The following is a 20874-nucleotide window of genomic DNA, read 5'->3' as shown; positions in this document are numbered from 1 at the left end:
GCAGACATTATCGGACATGCGCAGCTGAGAAGTATTTCCTGAGGTTTTTTCATAGTGCATGTATGCGGATTTTTAATTGTTTAACTACACAAATGGGTGCATTCACAGAAGAGGTTACGATACATAATCTGAACAGCGATAACCTAAGGTCCTGCGTGGAGTACAGATGGTGCATGCTGTGTTTTTTTTTTTTTTTTTTTTTTTTAGCTATGACCAGAGAGGGCGGGGTTTGGCCAAGACCTCGAGCGCAACGGTATTTTGCTCAAGCAGGTTCCGGGTTCACTGATCTTCACATTCATTATTTCAATCGCTAACGCTGTTGGTATAAAGTACAATTGCAAACATTATCTGCCCGTGTTGTATTTCTACTTTTCAGACAGTGCTTGAGAGTGTCCTTGGCAATTTCTCCCACGAGTTCAGTTTATGTGCCATTGTAGAGTTGCATAAAGAGTCTTTTCATCTTTATATTTAGTAACCTTGCAGCTCATATTGCAAGCGGCCAAAAATTACAGGCGTGTAACCGAGCACCTGCGACGCTATCATGCGATGTCGTGCGCTTTTCGAAAATACTAATTGGAATGACACTGTAATCCACTTCCTCGCGAAAATTAATTTTATTTATAACATGCAATAGTATTATCCTACATTGAAATAGTTAAATACTTTACAAAAACGTGAATCTACAGTATTCGTTTGATGTCTTTATTTGTGTGCTTACAACTGGAAGACAATCAACAGAACATTAACCTATACAAAAAATATATTCAATCAAGTCAATTTCCCAAGGCAGGGAAAGTTTCATGCAATAAATTGATCAAACACATTGTTTTATTACAAACATATAAATTACATTTTGATATACTGCAATGACAATGAACTTGAATCCACTAAGACAGACATCTTCACAATCTTATAAAAGCAGACTATTTGCCACTCCATGAATAGACATAATTTCAGCACTGGTAATTCCCCCAGAAAGTAAAACATATTAAGTTGTATTATCTTCTGGTACATCAAAAACGTGTTGGATAAACCTTTTGTGCCAATACTGAAATGGTTATAATTCAAACAACTGTAAGTAAAACATTAGTTGTTTTGAATACGGTTTCTATAGCACCAATAGGACACTTACCCTCTCCTGTAATCTTCTGCTTCAACATTTAGAAATTGATAATTGTTCTTCAATGACATCAGATAGGAATAATACTGTCCATTACATGAAAAAATACAAAACACTCTGTATTAACACTGTAAAAACCCAACTGGAGATGGATTAATGCAGTAATATTAAAAATATTGAAATATAACTCAATGGCTACCTACAAAAACACTATTACAGAGGAGAGTAACAACATCAAAGTTCTAAGACATGAGAGGTGTCTGCTTTTACTGTAACAGTTTACCACTGGCAATTTTGGATTTTCGCTAGCTCTTTAGGAAAACAAACAAAACTAGACTGGAAAATAACTTACATTATTCCATAAGCTAAGAAATTTGGACTTGTGCTGGTCATCTGCCACATGACACCAAATGAAACGCACATTTAAAAATGCACACATACAGTTGAATTTTGGAACAAAACAACAGAGAACAAGCCTCAAACAGACATGACAAATATCCCCTGGAGAAATCCAGATGTTGGCATATCCAGTCATAATGACACCTTTACATAACAGGCCCAAGCCAAGATAGTCAAGACAGGCAAAATTTTATGGATGGCCTATTTCACTGTTTATGGTAAGAATTTGTTCAAGTAATCAAATCAACGAGAAAAAATTGGCTCGTGAAGTTTCACATTTAATATCTGTGCAGTCTCCAAACAAGTTAATACTAGACATAAAATTACAGAAGGACCTAGAGAAAATAAATTGATATCATGCATACTAGGGGCACAAGCCAATAAAGATTTACACTATACTATATTGTCTGAATAGACAATAATGACACAGCTATGTTACTGGTAAATCCCAAAGCTTTAAAAATCCATGTAACTAATGGTTAAATTGCAGATATGTTCATCTCTTCAGTTTTTAAAATCATGTTTAGACCTCCCAAAATGTTATTACACTGTATACCACATTATTTAGCAACATTACATAAAACAGATTTCCAGCAGGTAACAGTAAATATTCCTTTGGAATAATAAGGTACTGTACTAGAGAAAATGGTTAATGCATGCTTCTTTCTGTGCATAAAATATAATTACATTACATATTTGCTGGCCAGCTGGTGCATACACAGTTCACAATTCACCCATTTGTACAGCTACAAATTTACTTAAGACCACAGCAGCAATACACCACCAGGGAATTCAACCTACAACCTTTTAATAACAAGTAAATAACCAGTTCCTTCATATATTGCCATACTACATCAGGCAGTCAGGGTCTGATGGACTATAAACAAAATAATAAACACTTCATAACCATAAAAGTAATGTTCAGCATAATCAGAAATGCTTTGATAGTTTACTTCCCATTTGTTTTTCACATTGGTAGTTTTTAAAAGGAAAGCACCATAATACAATATTAGAAATTCACTATTCTAACTACTAACAAGAATATTGGCTCCACTGCTTTTACAATTAAAAGAGCAACAAAACCAAAGCAAATATTTTAATTGCTAATAAACAACAAAGGCAGTGTGCGGAAACCAAATCGCTTTCCCCTTGCCCCCAGACTGAGGCAGGTATTATAGATCAAAAATGATAAAGGACAGAGAATGTGCTTGTTTGGTTTCACAGCCTGAATTGACATAAACGGGGCACTAAGATAAATACACATCTCTTTCCTGAAACAGAAAGGTGGTTGTGTTCCAAACCAAGGACTGATGTCTCTCTAAGGTTAGGTTATGATGCAAATTTCCAATGCAAATTTAAATATATATATCTGGTAAGCTTATTATCCAATAATACATGAATCTAGTAATAATGCTTTCTTGAATTTACACAATAATCAAATGAGTGAATCATCAATGCTTTCCAGGCTACTCTAGAGACTGACAGAAAAATTATTTGCAATCACTAGACAAAAACATGCATTTTCCTCTTCTGTCTTCTTATACACCATGCATCATATTTCAGCTGAGCATTAAAATTGACCAGACATCAAATGTCATGGTGCATAATGAAAGACTACATATGATTTTGCATATATATTTAATTGTAGGGATTTGTGTACAGTATCATTAAATTGAAGTTAGTGTTTGGCTTATCTTGTAATATGGGGTCAAAATTGGAAGAAAGAAAATCAGTGTGATTCTCCAAAATGCCTAATTACACATGAGGTAGACCATGACATGGTTAATGCTTTATGATCTTTTAGCTGAAACTGCTGTATCTCTTACCAATGGGTAAAGATTTCCAAAAAATTGGAATAAGTTGAAATCCGGCTTTATTGCAAAATTTTTTTTGGAAGTACTAGTTCATGGAACAATCCTACACAACTATTCAAGTGATTTTACATTCATGGTGTCCAAGGCTAAGTGGCTAACGGATGGATGACAAATGACCAGTCATAGGTTATCAGCCACTAACTTAATTAAAGACTTCCACTGTTTCACAACTTCTGCAGCACAGTTGATGTAAAATGGCCAAGAGAGTACCTTCACCGCCTCGGGCAGTTATAACAATAGCTATAACACCTATATATTCATACATTTAACACAACCTTAGAGTAATGTTTAAATTACTGCATAATATGCATTTTGGTCTTTTCCAAGTTATCTTGATGACAAAGTTTCTTGTTCAAGTATGAGGTCGCTGGGTTGGTAGCGACTTATTGTGTTTCAAGAAATAAAAAAGGATCATTTACTATACAGTATCCAGCAAGAATGGATATATATGATCTCCTTATTAGGCTCTATAAGAAGCTCTATTAAAGTCAGTGCACTGTTTAATTTTATCTCAGGGAGAGAAAGACTAATTAAATTTCATCACATTCTTGTGAACAAAAAGAACTCTAGCACATCCAGGATCAGTGTCTTTCCACAGTGACATCCACAAGGTTACTTCATTTTGAATAGTTTCTTTCTCTCCTATTGCACTGGGTATCTCTACCTGTCTGGTTTCATTTCTTTTGGCTAGAGGCAGGTGGTGGAAGCCTTTTATGGAGATCCTGGATCCAGGTAAGGGCAGCAGAAGCTGTTCCATCCCCGCTCTGCCGCGAGAAGCACAGGAAGGTGGCCCATAGGAAAGCACAGCAGCCCGTGAACGTCGTTCGCAGGTACAGTGGAACTAGTGCAAAGTTCATGAACTGGAGACAAAACCAGAGGATTTAAGAGACATTTGTAACAATGGTTACATGTTGGAAATGATGCCATAATATTGCATTAGTGTCACCTTATGTATACACATCAGTAAAATGTAAACATGAGTAAAAATGAGTAAACTGAGTCATTAGGGCTGTGTATATGTATTACCAAGTGAATCAGAGTATCACTATTTAATGCTATGTAAACATTTTACCTGAACAAATGGCCAGTACATGAGTCCAGTCTAAAATAGAACAGGAAAAGTAAAGGCAAATCATTTATCAAGATGCTCAGTATTATGGTGACATACCTTAAAAGTTTGATTCAGGTTCAATCAGAATATGATAGAATATGTTAAAACCAAGATAAAATTGCCACTGACAATCAAATATGAAGAGAGGGAACAAAAAATCCTGCACACTGAAAGTAACTATTTCCCACTTTATGTAACTGTACCACAGTGCAAAAGCACATCTACTCCATTAGCCTACCTTATAAGTGTTGAGGAACTTCTCTCTCCAATCCTGGAAGATGTCATCTTTTCCCTCTAACAAACTCACTCCTGAACAAGAGGAAGGCAGTTTAGGTAAAAAATAAATGTTATAAAATATTCAGTACGCCTATAGGCTACGTGTATGACTTGACCCTCTATAATTATTTTCTTGGTTATAATAAAACGTTACTATATGTTGTAAAGACAAATCTGTAATTAAAATGTGTATTTAAATAATTTCCGTAAATACTCCCGTAGATTCGGGCGTTTAACATGTTGAGGCCTACGTTAGAAATGAAAGCGAGAGTGATTCCTGTCTTTTCAAGCTGTTTCTATAGCTGTTCGTTATGACAAGGAGACTTCATACTAATGGGCTATGCAAACTGTCATCTGGGGTTGTGTAAATTAAAATGCCATAATTCCGACCGACCTGTATAGAAGGCAGTGGTGGCTATTGGCGATGCAATCGTTTGGTCCAGGAGCACTTTGCGAAGTACCATGCCACCAGAATTTCCGGGAAACATCCGCTCCAAACCTCGCATCCAGAAGTAGTTGAAGTTGCCATGGAAACTGAAAGCCACCATTGCAACCCTTCGCGTTTGTCGCCAGTCCATTTCCTCCCTACGGGAGAACCACTGATGGACGAAGTCCCCGCCAGCGAATAAGCAGCCATACAGAGTCACATTCGTTACCCAAGGAAACCTTTTAGCATGCCTTAAAAAAGCTTTTCTCATGTTTTCTCAAAATAAGGATAAATCAGATAGCTACCATAGCCGTTCGGTAGTCCTAGATAGATAACTATCACTAAATAACTAACATCAGCTAGCTAGCTAACATAGCTAGTTACATTCACTGTCCGGAGAATATTCATAATCAAGTATTTGAACCTCCTCATCAAAAGATTACTGAAATCGATTGCTGGTTCTTCGTCTCAACAAATACAAAAACAGCACATCTGAAAATAAACGTTCTTCACACTGAAAAAAAATGCGTAGCAAAATCATATGCAGATAACACTGAGTTGCCGGTATATCGGTACCTATACGGAAACAAAAAGTGCGTCAACTGCTCAGTGTTCTGACGGGTGCATACAGCACTGAACTAATCATACATTGGGACGAGTGCGTACGTAGTCGATGACGCTGCAATTGGAGGTCGGCCTCTCTCAATACAGTTAGTTGTTACAAGGTAAAGTGTAGTGTTACGGGTTTTTTTTACTTATTTTTCCTCACGGGCTTCCTTGATTTAGTGAAATGGCGAAGAATTTTTAGGCGACATTAAAAACGTTTCCGTATTATTCGCCATGATATGGAATCTAGTCTTGTCAAGTGCAACAAAAACCTTACATCTTGAACGCCACTCGTAGAACCAGTTCCGGTTTGCATGCGTAAAGACGGAGTAAGCAGTTGGGGGTCTATTGATGTTAATATAAAGACACCTTCATTTTCATTGGTCCTCACAGTGATGAGGCGATATGGTAGGCTATTTCTGGGCCTAGAACCCAAAACCACGTCAAAATAAAAGAAAGAAATTTATAATGAATTTTGATTTAACACATTACCTCGTACATGCACTTATTTAAGGACTCGTAGACATTTTTTTCTGATTTTTGCAACTATTTACAGCACTTGAGGTATCCTCATTTGAGCACTATTCACATAATGTTTTCTTGATCTGTGCTGTCCATGTGCCATTGTTATACGGAGTGTACCTTCGTTTGTGCATCGAAATTAATTAAAATGACATTAGTACGTATGAAATAGTAAGTATGAAATTAATACAATGACAAATGTATGTATGACTAATGTTATGTATGTAGCCATGAATGTATGTATCCCATGCATATTTTAAATGTGATCCTCCATGCGTGCAATGCACAACGCAGCAAGATACCACCCGTTACACAAGTATAATTTATTTCACATTTCTCTTGTTATGAAGTTCTGCGTCGTGTTATTGTCGTTATCTTTCTTTCTTTTTTTCTACGACTGTTGTTCCTAAAGTGTTGTAGCCAACAGGCCTGGAAACCCCTCGCTGTCCACAATATACATGTTTGGTGACCTCTTTTTCTAATGAAGCATGGTTCTGTGAGTTGTTTAAACTAGTTACCCTAAAGAACTGTACATAGTTTACATGTCCACCATACTCAGTGGATCCAGAAATGCGGTGCAGAATACATCATGGGGTACATGTTGTAATTAATTCTGTGACATTCTCATTGACATCTGTTCATGCCTCATAACCCAAGAGAGCAATGAATATGCAGATATTTCAATTTAAACGTTAACTCCAATTTAGTCTCTCTTGCAGCCATTTAGGCTTTAACAGGTAATTTAGTGGACAAGAATCAACATTCAGCAAAGAGACAGATCTTTTCACTGTCTTAGACTACATACCTAAAAATAGCCAATTTATAAACGTACCAGTTCGAGCACGGATAACTTGCCCGATCGAAAAGAGGTATTTTAAGAGTTCATATAGATTCATGTCGGGTATATTGTTCCACTGTCCAAGAACAGTAACATTCGTGGCTTTTTCGCAAGTTATACAGCTAGCTGCATAGTATGCTTGGTGAACTTTTTCTGGGTTTGAAATCTGTAATTCGAAATTAAGTCAGTCTGGTTAGCTAGTTATTTCAAACGTTATTGCACGGATGGTTAGAGTGTAGGTTGCGTTATAAATAACCTTTATACAGTGATCCTAAACTGGGAAACTGTTTAACATGGGTCTATTTGTAGTGCATAGTTTTGGATAAGGTGCACGCGACTTTATGCACTCCGTACAGATGGCTAACTAGGCCTACTCCCATTCTCAGACACTACTAAAATACCAAGATGACCTATCCAGCCATTTAAATGGCATAGCACTTGATTCCGAGGACTGATCATTCGAAAAGCGCGCGCACGTTCGCGATGTAGAGCTACGGCCGTGTCGTGAGATACGTAGACGCTGCCAGCGTGGAATACGGACCAGCTTTCCAGGAAGTAAATTGACATATCCAGTGGTCCGGCAAGCATAGACTCAGTGAAATTAATGATTTCGCGGAAAGGATCTCATAAACAATCATTTTTACTATAAAACAGAGGGCGCCCAGACGGGATCATTTTTACCTCTCGACACTATGGAGCAACCGTACCGGGTAGGCTATTGTCATGGCATAGATTTGCACTGTTGGTTAGCTAGCTAGCGAAATTACTGTGACGCGAAATGACGCTCGGTAGCTAGCTAGCTAGCTGTGTAGAGATTGGAAGCTAGCTGGCTAAACAGCTAATAAGCAAAGACTCGTTTTCTCAACATTGTGGATTTGCTTTTTATACAGGTAATCGTTGCGTGTAATGATTTTTTTTCGGCATGTGGTCTGTAGGTTTGCTTGCTGAATGACGCTTGCGAGCTTTCTAGATAATGCGACTCCAAGCTCGATTTACAGCTAGCCAGCTGGTTAGATTGGGTACACTCACTGTCTGTAGTAGCGGTCAGTTTTATGACGTTAGGCAGAGGTTACGTGGGGATTTTTGAGGAGGTGAATGCACTCCAGCGTCACACTAGTTTTTGTCGAGGGGTCATGAATGAAATTAATAATCAATTAAATTAGATAGGAATAAAACCAATTCTTGAAACCTAAAAATAAGCAGTAGATATAAGATGAAGTTTATAAGCGGGCACTGGATCTGATGACACTGAAGCTTTCCTAAATTTACTTAGCAAGCGAACAAATCACTATAGCCTTGTTCTTCTATATAAAAAAGATGCATTATGAAACAAAATGATTGATGCTCAAGGAAACTGGAAAATTATTATTGATGAGGTTATACATTTTACTTAAATTCATACACAAGTGAAAAATATATGTTTTATGACAGAGGGATCAATAAAACTGATGTAGGAGTACATGTGTTAGTATGTACAAATTACAGATTTGCTCCTGAAAGAATATGCATTCAAAAATGAAAACTCAGATTTCCCGAAAATTGGTGCAGACACTGTTGGACACGGAGCACTGTTGAAATAATCCGTCTGAGCCTGATGAACAGGGAAATCCTGCTGTAGAAATATCTGAAACTTATTTGCTGTCTCTTTTGCTGTTTATGAAATTTTCAGTGTGTCCCTCATTTCCCTAACCATTGTAGCATTATGATTTTTCACTCATTTGCTTACTAGACGGATTATCCAAGGTGATTTAAATATCTTATACCAGAATTATTATCCATTAATTTAAATTCATATATTCTGAACAATTTATCTTAAGTGGAGTTTAACTGAAACTACTAGCTTTAGTCACGTCATCATACAATACCATTAAAAGCCAAACAATATACCAAACTTAAAAGCCAAACAATATACCAAATATATTAATTTTGTAGGAGCTCTGGATCAGAAGTAATTCATTGTGGGAAATCAGACTGTTCTCACTATGAGCAGAGGAATGGTAACAACCCATAGGAGACAAGCATAAACAAGCGTAATATTTAAATGCATTAAAACATTCCATCACATAAAATGATAACAGCAAAAGCAAATGCTCTGCTCAAACACTTTTATTTGTGTATGCTGTGCTAAAGTTTGTTTCCTGGGCTTTTTCAGCTCTGCTTCACAGTGATAACACGGATGCATTTATTCATGTATTTGTAAAGGGTGTGTCGTGTGTGCTGTCCTTAAGTGTTCAGTGTATGTGTGGTGAACAGGTGCCTAGTCTTGTGTCTTTTAATTTTATAGTTGAATGTCAAACAGTGTGTCTCATTGGATTGAATTCAAAAGTTTTGTTTACATTTTTGTAACAATAAATGAAATGATTATTATACACATTTGGCTATGAGCACACAATTTTATATATTGATGTAGTGATTGCACAACCTGTATAACAAACAGAATTCATCATTTCCATTATGTTGAGGTGTTATCAAACCTAAGATCATTGTCATTAAATGAACTAGAGTCCTTCATAAATGCAGAGGGAGAATTGGCTCAAATTGGTTGGAATATATAAGGTTACCTACATTTTTTGCTGTCATAGTTCTAAGCACTTTTGAAGTTATGATCAGTATTGCTCAAGGCATCTCTTCATATTGTCCCAGATTTCAAACATTTTTATGATAATTTTCAGATGCACACTTTGCTTTTTATCTGAGACCATCTCATGTAGATTTACATTAAATTTGTCCTGTGGAAAGTGAACAAATGCAGGGGCTTTTATTAACTGTAAACATCATTGAAATTGATACCAATGGTTGATAATGCATCTTTGCTGTGTTTCATTTTACTAAGATGATTGTCGACCCTATGCTTGCTGAAATGGGTAAGAATCTGAACGAGGCTATGAAGATTCTGGAAGATGGTCAAAGGTGAGTCATTCTCCGTGATTCTACCTGTCAAGGCCAAGTCAAAAACACATGTACACACAAACCTCTCTTTTTGTTGCGTAGGTAACTGGCTTACCTGCAGGTGTACCAGCGATATTGTATATTGTATATTGTATTATTGTATACTGCCACCTTGGCCAGTGATTGTGCAGTGTTAGTCTTTCCCATGTGTGTTATCTGAGCTGCTGCTGAATGAGACCTTCACACTCCCGGATTTCTATATTGTTTTCTCTCTGCCCTTAAGGGAGGTGGAGGAGAAGCGGAAGTACAGCAGGAAGGACATTCCTGGGCCTCTGCAAGGAGGGTAGGTCAGGGCAACGACCGTTGGCTACTACAGACATGATTCATCTGCTCTTATTCACATTGACACAGTGCAGACTGAATGTCTTCACCATACACAAGAGCAGTAGTGTGGTTAGGGAGCAAGATAGCCTGAATAGTATCTGGGGCATTCCTAGGGCATCCTTCTCTCATTCACTTTGCTCCCTGTTCAAACCTTCTGAGGGTCATGTGTCTTCTGCCCTTTCAGTGGTCAAGATGTTGCCAGCATCCTACAGCTGGTTCAAAACCTCATGCATGGAGATGAGGAAGAAGACAATCTGTGTCATCGGTAAGTACACAGTCATCAGAAGTTAGCTGTTTTTTCAACTGTAGAGCACAAACTGTATTAAAAGAACCTTCAATAGCTAATTGCTGTGCTCTGTCTCTCCAGCAGGATGCAGAATGTGGGGGAGCAGGGGCACATGGCGCTGTTAGGGCACAGCCTGGCAGCCTACATCTCTGTGCTAGATAGAGAGCGACTGAGGAAGCTAACCACTCGCATCCTGTCAGACACCACGCTCTGGCTCTGCCGGCTCTTCAGGTTTGTATTAACAGAAATGCGCTGCTTCCTGCATCACAAAGCCTGTTCCAGCTCTTTCAGTCCCCTACCACCAGATTGCCTCTAGCTGACCTGGTTTTTACCTCAAAAGAATGCACGAACTGTTGCACTTAGTTGTGCTCTTCTCAATAGATTTTTTTTCTTTTTCCTGCAAGAGGGATTTAAAACAAATAGAATTTTTTTTGACTCAGCACATACTATAGCATTCTTATTCAGCCAATGTAGGGTTAACATTCACCAAGTCAATTTAAAAGGTCTCTGAATTTATTTTAGGATTCATATTTATGGTAGATCACAGTTACCACAGATTAAACAGGAAGGTTGAGGTCAGATGTGTAACATATGAAAGGCATACTGAAATATGCAATTGTGTATTTGCATTGAAGCCTTCCTCTTTGTGTTGCCAGGTATGAGAACGGCTCAGCCTATTACCATGAGGATGACCGGGAAGGGCTCATAAAAGTTTGTCGCCTTGTAATTCATTCCCGCTATGAGGATTACACCACTGAGGGCTTTACTGTGCTCAGCTGCAAACAGCCTGTCATCTACCAGAGTGCTGCCAGCAGGCCAGGGCTGGGCCAGCACCTCTGCAGCCAGGTACAAGATGGTCTTTCCCCTGGCATCACACAGCCAATAACCACACTCAGCAGCTGAATCAGGGAATGTCTCTCTGAATTCTAAAGACTCAGACTTGTGCTTCTCATCTGTCTCTGCATTTAATGACAAATGGTTTGACTGCTGTTGCACTGGTAGGGTAGGATTACTTAATTGCCATTGTTATGGAATGGATCTTGTCTGTCAAGTCAGTATCATGTAGAGTGGATGAACCAGTGTGTCCTGTTGTACCTACGCGTAAAATTAATATATAACTTCTCCTTATAACAAAACCTCAAAACCACAGGGGAGGTGAGGTGTTAAAAAGATGTGCAATTTGAGACAGGTCATTCTCAGTTTGTTACTGGGATGTTGTGATGGAGAGTGAAATATTTCTATAGTGTACACAGCCCTGTTACAGTATATTCCAGTTACTTAAGCTCAACACCATCACAACACTTGCAGATGGTGTGATTCTTTCTCATGATTAGCTGAAGGTCCAGTCTGTATGTTTGCTGAGGGGTCATCTGTGCATTGTGATGTAGTTCTGCTGTACTCTTGCGCTCTCACCAGCTGGGTCTGCCTCTGTCCAGCCTCTGCACCGTGCCCTGCAACACCATGTTTGGATCACAGCATCAAATGGTAGGTCTTACAAGGGGTTATTTTGCATGAGAAATGCATCCCCTGACAGGACTCTTTCTATTTCTTCTTGTCCAAGGGAATATTTAAACCACACAGAATCTTGAATTGGTATGTTAGGCAATATTTGAATAATGGTTCATTGTAGTTTTGGAATTGCTGAAAAATACTTTTGACACTTGAATGCCAAATGAATTTTTCTTGAAGACTTTTAGCTAAAGGATGAATCTGAAGGTGCATTTGTAGATAAATAGTCATATTTAGGAGCATAAACCAGTAAATCACTTTGTACTGGGTTAGGATCTGTTCCTTGTTATGGTTGTGTTTTTTCCTTACAGGATGTGGCCTTGTTGGACAGACTGATTAAGGATGACATTGATTCAGGAAAGCTTCCGTTGTTGCTGATAGCGAATGCTGGTCAGTGTAGAACCACCTCCATGAATGCTGTAACAGAAAATTAATGCACTTTCAAGGAAACTGTGTGTATGAGTGCACTGTAAAGACGTAGATGCAGTCTGTACAGGAAATGTACTCCAGAATCTGACTTTAAAGCCTGGGGTGTACACTGATTGTTTTGCATTTGTGTATTCGTCATCACAGGAACACCAGGTGCAGGACACACAGACAAGCTGAGTCGTCTGAAGGAGCTGTGTGACCAGCACAGCATGTGGCTCCACGTGGAGGGGTTGGTGCTCAAACACACACATGCACTCATACATACACATGCACTCGCACACTTAGGCACACACATAGTAGCCACTCTGCTGTGTCTTATTTAATGTTTGTTCTTGCGTTTTTATAGATGTACAGTAGCTAAGAATATTCATTAGAACACTCCACCATAAGAATCTTGTAATTCTACTAACCTTACTAATCAGTATTGTTGACATGTCTGTGTATGTTTCAGAGTCAACCTGGCAACACTTGCTCTGGGCTATGTAACATCAACCTCATCAGTGATGGTAAGCCTGAATTCTGCTACCCTGTAATTCCAAGCACTTCTATAAAATCAGGTTCAGATACCTCAGCGTTTGTTGTGTTCCTGTTGGTACTCATGTTATTTCTGTCACTTGACAGGCAGCCACCAAATGTGACAGCATGACGCTGACGCTGGGTCCGTGGCTGGGCCTTCCAGCTGTGCCTGCAGTCACCCTCTACCGACACGAGGATCCAGCCCTGGTCATTGTTTTATTTTTAACATTTTAGGACTCCCATATTTCACATACTTGAGATTTCTGTAAATGTCAAAGCCATAATGGAGTGTACAACAACGTCCTACATTACACCTTGAGTATATAATGGGCCATTTGTAACTGTTCCACCCTGCCTCTTGGGCATGTTTGTTGTTGTTACAGTCTCTTGCAGCAGGTCTAACATCCAGCCAACCAGTGGAGAAACTGCGTGCCCTGCCTCTCTGGCTGTCCTTGCAGTACCTGGGGCATGATGGGATAGTAGAGAGGATTAAGCACGCGTCCCAGTTGGTACGAGCGTTCCCTCTGCATCAGAGTCTTCTTTTCTCTGTGATATTTTAGCACAGGATGTGTACCCTTTGTACCTGTTTTCCTGAATAACTGGTCAGTCTGTGTTCTGTCCCTTCAGAGCCAGAGGCTCCTCGACCAGCTGAAGAAGCTGACCTCCATAAAGACATCAGTATGTAATTTTGTTGCTGTGACATTTCACATTACCTATTGGAAATTAAATGCCTTTCACATTTTTTTTCCCTAAAGCACATGCATACCTGTTAAAAACTGATGATAAAATGATAAAAAATGATTGTTCTTTGATTTTACCATATATTATCCAAGGTATCGCAGGGGATTTACTGGTTACACAAAATTAAATGCTTTGCTTTGGCTGTGTGCAGGTGAGATGTAAAAAAAACAGGTTAATGAGATAACACACAGACAGACATCACTGTGGATGTCACATGCCAATCCTCTCTAACAGAATCAGGGCTTCTGCTCTCCCGCCCAAGCAGCTGTAGGCAGCACTACTGAACCACGTGCATGGAGTTAAATATGAAAAAAATCAAGCTACTGTTTTGTGTTGCTATCATCAGGATGACCTTGACATGCAGATGTCTCTTCTCGAGGCTTTGACCATGGTAAAGCACAAGCTCCTCTAACAGTGAAGCTTCGTTAACCAGTCTGTCAGCTGTCAGTGTGTAACCAGTAGTGAGAGTGGGTGCCTTGGTTTCAGGGCGTGGTGTCGCGCTCCCGGGTTCCTCTTATCTCCGGGGGCTCTCTGCGGGATGTCCTGGGCTCTCTCATACTGTCTATTGTAGGTGGGATCTACCCCTCTGCCTGCCTGTCCTCCCCTACTCACCCCCGCCTTCCCTTCTCATGGTCACTCACGCATTCTGAGGCGCTGTATTTGAGAGACTCAAATAGGGGGCCTTCATTGGATAACTTGCGTTTCCTGCTTGTTCAAAGGCATGTCTGACCACACTATGTAAAATCACCTCCCCACAGCAAGAGCCTGGTCCACCTGCTTTCTCCCATGGCAGGGACATCAGTGGTGGTCTCCACTGTGTATAAAATCTCACCGGAATGCTGATTTAGAAATCCCTTACAGCTTAAATCGTCTAAATGGCTAAAATTAATGCCACTAGTCTTAATGCCTGAATGCAGGGCATTCTGGGATGCCTTGCTCTTACAGAATGCTTCCATGAGTAACTCCATCCAACTCCAGTGAAGTTAATGTCACAAGACAGCAGCAGATTCCATACATTTTATCTTAAAAAGGAGAGCAGAGAAAGATGTCCACTCCTGTCCGACCCCAGTAAGAGTCTGAAGGCAGCTGTTTAAAAAAGAGACTAACCACAGTGTTTCTATGGCAAGCCCAACAAAAGCTGGCTTCTGCCTTATCAAGCCAAGGAGCCAGTGACCTTGAATCTGACCTTTGAAAAATGAGGGAGGGAAATGATTGTGATGTGAAAGCAAAATTGTCACTGTGATTTCAGTTTCTTTTATCTTGGATTGGACTCCTAACATGTTGGTCAGGGTGGGCAGGGCAGAGTGGGTGTAGCTTGCTGGTGTTTTCATGTTTTTTTCAGTTGTTTTCATGCAGGCCCTCCTCTCAGTGCTTATTGTCTGTAACTGCTGTGTGGTGTTTCTGTTATCGGATGCCAGTACAGCACTTGGTAGTACAGCACAGCTGCTATCCTCATACATCACGGTTACACCTCATAGAGGTCTGCATGCAGTGAGGCATGTGTCTCTGAAAAGCAAGAGATTGTTCACTGTACTCTACATTGTTCACTTGTGCATGGAATTACTGTGGATTGGTCGTTGCTTCAGAACGTTTGAGTATTAATTAAGTGAATTACATGGTGATTTGGAACTTTCACGGACAGCTCTCGAAGAAGATAATGTGCTGATATTGTATACAGTATCAGTGAATAATGCATGGATCATATATTCACAAGTTAATATGATGAAAAAGTGTTGCATATCTTATCTTCATATTACATCATCTCTATGACGTCATTTAAACTCAACGAGTTTTAAAAAATAAGCGTTAGTAACAGCTGCTGCTAAGAGTGAATGTTTCACATTGTTCAGATTCAGAGCCTCCTCAGTGCGAATGCTCTCATCAGACTCTTCTCCAGCACTACAGCAGTGCCTCTAATGTATGTCTGTGATTCCTCACCACCCTCCTGTTTGTCTGTCCACCAGGTGGAGGATGAGTTGAATTCTCCTGTGGTGGTGTTCAGGTTCTCCCAGGAGACCAGTGAAGGTGAGCCCCACTTCCCTCTATATAATGAACCTTAGTATTAAATGTGTGACAGATGATGCTCCTAAGTGTGATGTACCGTTAAGGAGAACAAAGGTGCGAGTGTGAACGGGTGAAGCTGATTCCTACTCTCTCATCCTCACTGTACTCAGGGTCAAGTGGGGGCTCTGTGCAGGGATATAACGGAGGTGAGAGAGAGGTGCAAGATGCCCTAAACCGATGGGTAAGTCATCTACCCGACATGACTTCAGAATGTCGAGAATAACAGATTATTGTTGTGAATTTAATTAATGGCTTGAAGAAGCTGATTTAAGTTTAAAATGTTATATTCATTTTATGGTTTCTGCAGATCATATTCATAATATGTATTTTATAGAATATTTGATATCACAGACATCAAACATGACACCTCAGATTATAGTATATGTTATGTGATAGTTAGGCTGGAGTTGCAACGCTGAAAGTGTCTTAGACTGTGTCTGGGGGGGGGTCCCCTTTCCACAGCTGGGTGAGAGATTGGCACAGTTGGTGCCAGCCAGTGGGGTGGATGTGGTGGAGCTGGAGGATGAGGGCACTTGTGTCAGGTTCAGCCCCCTCATGACTGCAGCAGGTAAAGGCTGTACACATTCATTCTGTGCTGCGTGCATTTTTTCTTTTATTGTAATAATTTTTAAATGACAAAAATAGAGATCTTTTGAAAAATAAGGATGGTGTGTTTGTAATATAAATAATATAAGAATATAAGTGAAACAGTTTTAGTAATGCCTACCATAGGCTTACTTGTGCTACACTGTTTATCAAGCTTTGTCAGCATAAGAGCTGTATCTTACTATGAGTGCCATACTGAGTGGTTGACTGGCATGCCGTGCTGTCCACAGTGCTGGGTACACAGGAGGGGGATGTGGATGCCCTGGTGAAGCAGCTGGGAGAGATGGTGCCGCTTCTGAGCTGCACCCTGCGTCTCAGGCAGGACTTCAGGGAGGAGGTCTACCGCCACACAGCCCTCACCTACATAGAGGACCTAAGCTGGCCTGGGCTGGGGGTCTTCAGGTGAGACAGGAGAGAGGAGAGCAGAAATGGGAGGCTAATGAGAGACAGAAAGAGAAAGAGGTGGACACAAACGGTCATAATAAGATGTGGAGTCTGTGTGGCAGGTACGAGCCCAGCAGTGAGGAGCCTGATGACAGCAAAAGGCAGCTGGAAGTGGAGAAGATCAACAGTGACCTGCTGAAGAAGCTGCAGGAACTGGACGCAGACCTTAGCTTCTCCACCGGTATGTCTCCATCCTCCTGTCTGTCCCACAAGTTGTTCAAGAACCCTATGACCTGTTGGCTGTCTTGAGTTTGAAAGTTATGGCAAGCATTGACTGTTTGAAACTGTAACAAACTATAGCTTTCCTCTACATGATCAATTAGTTGGAAGGTCATGTGTTCACTGAGGACCAAACAAGATGTACCATGGTTTCCATGGTAAAAATGTCTAGGTTGATGTCAAGACTAAAAAAAAAACAATCCGTTGAACTTTTTTGCACACAACTAGGACCTGAGTTTGGCCCAGAGAAAAACTGTGTATATGTTGGCATGGCAACTGAGGACCTGGATGTGGCAGAGCTGGTAGACACCATTACAGTCCTGGGGAGGGAAATTGAGGAGAGTGGCAAGGTGAGCAATCTTAATTGTGCACCTCTTAATCACGTATGGTCAGGAGTAATGGAAGATACAAAAGTCATTTATTCTAAACCAGCATGTGTGTACAAACACAGTTCAAACAAGTTTGCGTTCCAGATGTTTGTGTCACTTTCTGATTTCCTTCTTCCCCCTGCTTCTCTCCAGCTGTTAGAGAACATGACAGAGGTGGTGCGAAAGGGGATCTTGGAGGCTGAATTGCAGCTCCAGAGAGCTAATGAGGAGAAGCTGATGGAAGAGGTGCCTATGTGTTTGTTTATGTCCATGCACTTATATGTGTGTGTGTGCTTGTTGTTGTGTATGCACTGACACTAAAGTGGACAGAATAGTTACTTGCTGTCTCTTGCAGGGTGTGCTGCGTCAGATCCCGCTGGTTGGCTCCGTCCTCAACTGGTTCTCCCCTGTCCAGAGTTCTGTCAAAGGCAGAACCTTCAACCTGGCTGCAGGTATTATGGATCCGTCATTCTTTGAGGCAGGGAGAAAGAGGCAGAAAACTCAACCCTTGATGGAAAATAAAATTTAATTTAAAAAACTTGTCTAGCTAGGTCTTACAACTTATGTGCTAATGTTAATTATAGGGTAAACCATTGATAAAGTTTGAAAGATCTTCCAAAGATGACCTTTAATTGTTGCTGCAGAAATATACTGAAGTTATAGATTTTCAAACTTTGAATGTTAAACATTTCAAGTATACTGTCAAAACTTTAAATGTAAGTGACCTAAGAGTTGTTGTATTTGTTTCTTTTAAAGAGCTCTAACTCTGTGTGTATTGTCCAAAGGCTCTTTGGACTCCACAGAACCCACCTACTCCATGAAGGCCCAAACAGTGCGAGGAACCCCTCCTGCCACCCCCACATTCACTGTAACCAAGCGGTTGCCAGGTTAGTACTTCAACTCCCCTCTTTTCCACACCGTCCAAATACCCATCCCTGGTGCATGGACTTGCCCTGTATTCATTTCGGGTGTATTCTGCTGCTGTTCAACAGTAGAGACTTTCTCTTGTATGGACAGGAGCATTTTATTAAAATTCTGGGAAAAACCTACAGACTAGAGCAGAGCACATTCATTTAAAATGAGAGCTTTCTTATCAGAGAGCTGAACAGACTGCTTATTCAGCTTGTTTGTCCCTGAGTTCTACACCACCACCACTTGGCTGCTGGTCCAGGCCCAGGGGCTCTTTTGCTTTGACTACTGTAGCTCCTTCTTGGCCTGTCTCCCTGCCAGAGCTGTCAGGTTGCTGCAAATCACTGAGAAAGCTGCTGCCCATGTGTCCCCCCCCACTCCTATATTCCCCCCCCCCCCCCCCTCCTCCCTTCCTTCTTCTGGCTACCAAATTCAGGCCTATAAATTTTGATCTTCTGACGTGTCATGCCTTCGAAAGCACTACTCCTCCATACCTCTAAACTCGTATTTCTCTCTGCACTCCTCCCTGCTCCCTCAGCTGTTCTGCTCTTTGCCACCTGTCCCTCCCCTTCACTATCCCATGTCTAGGGCCAACTCATGCGAATCTCCTGGTCATAACTGCACATTAAGTCTATGCACCATGGTCAGAACAGCAGTGACCTATCACCCGCTACCATTTTATGAAAACTCACCTTTGATCCCCTAAATCCTGTCTGTCCTGATACAGTATGATTGGACTGACACTCTGATGCTGCCACTTTATCTGCACTTTTCTGTCTAACTGCTGAGTGTTTGATGTGAAGATTTGCATGATAATTTGATAAGTTTCCTTTAAGTAGTGTATTATAAGTGATGGTAATTGTGAAAAATCTATTCACTGCACTTGCTCTGTACGTATCCCTGAATAAGTGTGTCTGCCAAATGAATGAATGGTAATAAAGGTGTATTTTTGCCATCACAATCTCAGGGCAGAAGCTGTTCCGTCGCTCGGCAGCAGGCTCAGACAAGCTAAGCGAGACCAGCTCTGTGGGCTATCCGGAAGAGGTGGAAAGGGAAGTGGTCCATTGCCCAGCTGCAGAGAAGGTCGCCCCTGATCCCACCCAGGAGTCTGTGCCAGAGTCTCCACTGGAACCAGCCGGTCTTAAGGCAGCACAGGCAGAGAAGACGGCCCAAGAGAAGGACGGGAAAAGCGAGGCAAACCAGCCAGCTCTGGAGATTCGGGCGACAGAGCAGGAGGACTCTCTCAGATAGGACGGCTCACAGATGCCAGCCAATGGGTAGGGGTGAGGGCAGGGGCAGGGACAGGGTGCAACTAACGCAGGCCGAGAGCCAGCAGGAACACTCCTTTCTGTCACTACATAACTAGGAGAGGGTGAAGTAAAGCAGCTTATATGCAATTAATTGATTAACGTCGTGATTTTCGTTCAATCTATGTAAATGTAATCTTGCAAGCCATCATAGTTTAGACTTGATCACTTTGAATTTAAGGTTAAGCTGTACGTGAGGCTAACATTGAAATGCACATTTACAAAAGAGTGAGATTGCCATAATATTACCTAAAAACCAGAAGAAAAAAAGCAGCAGCCGTCAGCAGCCTCTGAGACCCTCTGATGAGCACTGCCCTTCCATAGTTACAAGTCAAAGACATTAACTTAATGAAGACACCTGTGGCTTATTTCACATCCCCTAGAGCAGCAGAGGCTTTTTCAGGGACAGATGGGGAATCTGCTAGGAGCTCTGGGAAGCAGGGAGAGTTCATATGAGTTAAGGTAACTCAAAGAAAAGAGAATTCCACACCATCTCGCTGCTGCTTTTACATTCTGGACTAGCACAGTTTATTGGATTTACCACACAACTTTTGATCAGGATAGTTTGCACCCGAACATCTGGTCCGTATTTGCAGTGTTGGGTCCATATTCAAACTAATCAAGGTGTTCTGATGGGTCTACTTGCATAGTAAGCAGGAATACCTTATCTGAGGTATCAGTATCCAAAGATGCATAATTGCAACAGCTGAGTGAACACAAGTAACCAAACAGCAGTAACCAAACAAACTTACCAGTGCAAGCTTAAAATGATGTACTACTTGCTAAAAACCTGCTGCTGTCAGTCAAGTCAATACAAATTTGTTTTATAGATATTGAGCTAAATCTATATGCCATTTAAATCACGAGACTTTATTATTGAATCTATAACATAATATATTTTTCCACAGCTGTTAGGTTAGTCATTTTTACAAGTTTATTCTTGCCTCTGGCATAAATGAATCCTTGTGATTTTGTGTCTGGTCACCTCTCTGTAGATGACACAGCCTGACCATCAGTAGCCTTTTGATCT

The 20874-nt window shown here is 40.7% G+C and overlaps 2 protein-coding genes across 3 annotated transcripts; one reads left to right on the top strand and one right to left on the bottom strand.

Annotated features, from left to right (window-relative positions):
- Window positions 1-3895: 3895 nt before the first annotated feature.
- On the bottom strand, window positions 3896-5826 carry LOC118787666 (mpv17-like protein). The gene is made up of 4 exons (XM_036543231.1): window positions 5175-5826; window positions 4743-4813; window positions 4466-4495; window positions 3896-4253 (listed from the first exon to the last, which is right to left on the bottom strand). Exons 1-4 carry the CDS (start codon window positions 5476-5478, stop codon window positions 4068-4070), a joined length of 591 nt encoding a protein of 196 aa, XP_036399124.1. The 5' UTR covers window positions 5479-5826; the 3' UTR covers window positions 3896-4067.
- A 1895-nt stretch (window positions 5827-7721) lies between these two features.
- Window positions 7722-20608, top strand: pdxdc1 (pyridoxal-dependent decarboxylase domain containing 1). 2 transcript variants are annotated; one of them, XM_036527914.1, is made up of 24 exons: window positions 7722-7883; window positions 10007-10083; window positions 10346-10405; window positions 10631-10711; window positions 10814-10963; window positions 11389-11578; window positions 12149-12217; window positions 12553-12631; window positions 12815-12899; window positions 13122-13176; window positions 13292-13393; window positions 13570-13695; window positions 13814-13864; window positions 14274-14318; window positions 15892-15952; window positions 16102-16172; window positions 16454-16559; window positions 16828-16999; window positions 17104-17222; window positions 17489-17610; window positions 17782-17874; window positions 17984-18080; window positions 18414-18515; window positions 19505-20608. In XM_036527914.1, the coding sequence occupies exons 1-24, from the start codon at window positions 7866-7868 to the stop codon at window positions 19786-19788; spliced, it is 2415 nt and encodes an 804-aa protein (XP_036383807.1). In that variant the 5' UTR covers window positions 7722-7865; the 3' UTR covers window positions 19789-20608. The 2 variants fall into 2 exon arrangements, with proteins under 2 accessions (XP_036383807.1, XP_036383814.1); XM_036527921.1 differs by lacking the exon at window positions 14274-14318.
- The last annotated feature ends 266 nt before the right edge of the window (window positions 20609-20874 follow it).

This window comes from Megalops cyprinoides, chromosome 1 (genome assembly GCF_013368585.1).
Source record: "Megalops cyprinoides isolate fMegCyp1 chromosome 1, fMegCyp1.pri, whole genome shotgun sequence".
In the NCBI taxonomy this organism is placed as follows: Eukaryota; Metazoa; Chordata; class Actinopteri; order Elopiformes; family Megalopidae; genus Megalops; species Megalops cyprinoides.
This window is presented reverse-complemented; position numbering and strand designations above follow the sequence as displayed.